At 39.3% G+C, this 1478-nt stretch overlaps 1 protein-coding gene across 1 annotated transcript in view; it reads right to left on the reverse strand.

Annotated features, from left to right (window-relative positions):
* The window catches only part of map3k15 (mitogen-activated protein kinase kinase kinase 15), a 28904-nt gene that overhangs the window by 2287 nt on the left and 25139 nt on the right, over nucleotides 1-1478 (reverse strand). Inside the window, exons 26-28 of the mRNA XM_020604248.1 lie at nucleotides 441-571; nucleotides 197-303; nucleotides 22-98 (exon numbers count right to left, since the gene is read on the reverse strand). Of these exons, the coding sequence (XP_020459904.1) occupies nucleotides 22-98; nucleotides 197-303; nucleotides 441-571 (315 nt within the window). The remainder of the gene's footprint in view (nucleotides 1-21; nucleotides 99-196; nucleotides 304-440; nucleotides 572-1478) is intronic.

Raw genomic sequence — 1478 nt, forward strand, 5'->3', positions numbered from 1 at the left:
CAGATATATGAAAGTAGATACCGCAGACGTAGATAGCGGAGGTCATCTTTGGTAACATCGCTGAGAATGTCAGTCAATGTGTATTCTTCCAGCACAAACTAGAATACAAATCACAGAAACAAAGGTAAGCCATCAGTTTAAAACCATACTTTACATCCTGTGCTGTGGTGGTGTTGAGAGGCTTTAGACACTCTACCTTGTCTATGGTGTCAGCGTCCGCCCCATGCTCTTTCAGCCAATCAATAAGCTGCTTGTCTGGCTCATGGTCAGCTGGGATGTGGAAGATAGAAGGGAGTGAAATGTCTGTAAAAACAGAGAAGTTGTTGAGTAAGACAACTTGTTGAGTAAGACATCTGTGTGTGTTCTAAACAGAACACACATAGACGAAAGAGCTGTCTGTATATTCATAAGGCAGTTGACTAATCAGTGGGTGTGTTTACCCAGCGGTCGGTGTCTAACTCTGACCAGCTCCAGCTCGTGGGTCCTCTGTTGCAGCGTGGCCTTCAGGACCTGGTGGTACTCCTTCTCCTTTTGCAGCAGCTCCTCCAGCAGCCTGCAGCAATAGTGACATCTGTTATGACAAATCACAGGGATACAACATGGAGTGCTGGGACACTGTAGACAAACAGAACGTTATCAAAATAGAAACAGTTCTGTTGTCTGCCACACTTTTGCAGGAATTTTAACTCTGCTAAAATACACAGACGCGCAACAAAAAAAAAAAACATTTAGGGGTTTCATGTTAAAGGTGATGGTTCATCAAATATCAAATGTAGGTTTGAAATAGAGCTATATGTTGCATGATGATACAAATATTTACATTTCAAAAGATAAATGCACACAAAACATTTAGAAATCATGCATCATGTTGCCATAAACAGATAGACACTTTTTATTTATTAGTCTACTTGAATATTCTAATACATTGTAATATTTTTTACCTGACTTGTTTTTAGTTAGCTTTCACTGTCACTCACATTCTGTGAAAACCATATGGTAACCATAATTTTAAATAGGTATATTTTATAAATATTTAAGTACCGTTTGCGGAAACATTCAAAAGTTGCTCATTCAAAGCTACTGAGTAACTGGTAATTTAAACTCCAGTTTCTCAAATACATTGATACCTTCCAAGGTAGTGTCTTTTCTAAGTCAAAGCTTACTCAGTTTGCCATAAGGAGAAAAACTAATTCGAATGACCATCCTCATGATTGTGCAGATCCGTATAAAGATAAGAGGAACCGTTATTAGTCCCATGAAGGGGAAAGTCACACCCTTACAGCAGCAAAGGCATAGAAACAAGGCATTCAGTGATAAGAATCAAGAGTAACAGACAAGGTGTTGTCGATATAAACAATGTAGCTATAATAATAAAAAGCAAGACTGATATTGCACACTGGTATGCTGAGTATTCAGTCTGTGGTGTGTGAGGTCAGTTGGGTGGGGTGTCTACTGGGTTGGTTGTACAGCATGACAGC

This window comes from Monopterus albus, unplaced genomic scaffold (assembly GCF_001952655.1).
Source record: "Monopterus albus unplaced genomic scaffold, M_albus_1.0 scaffold3.1, whole genome shotgun sequence".
Classification (NCBI taxonomy): domain Eukaryota; kingdom Metazoa; phylum Chordata; class Actinopteri; order Synbranchiformes; family Synbranchidae; genus Monopterus; species Monopterus albus.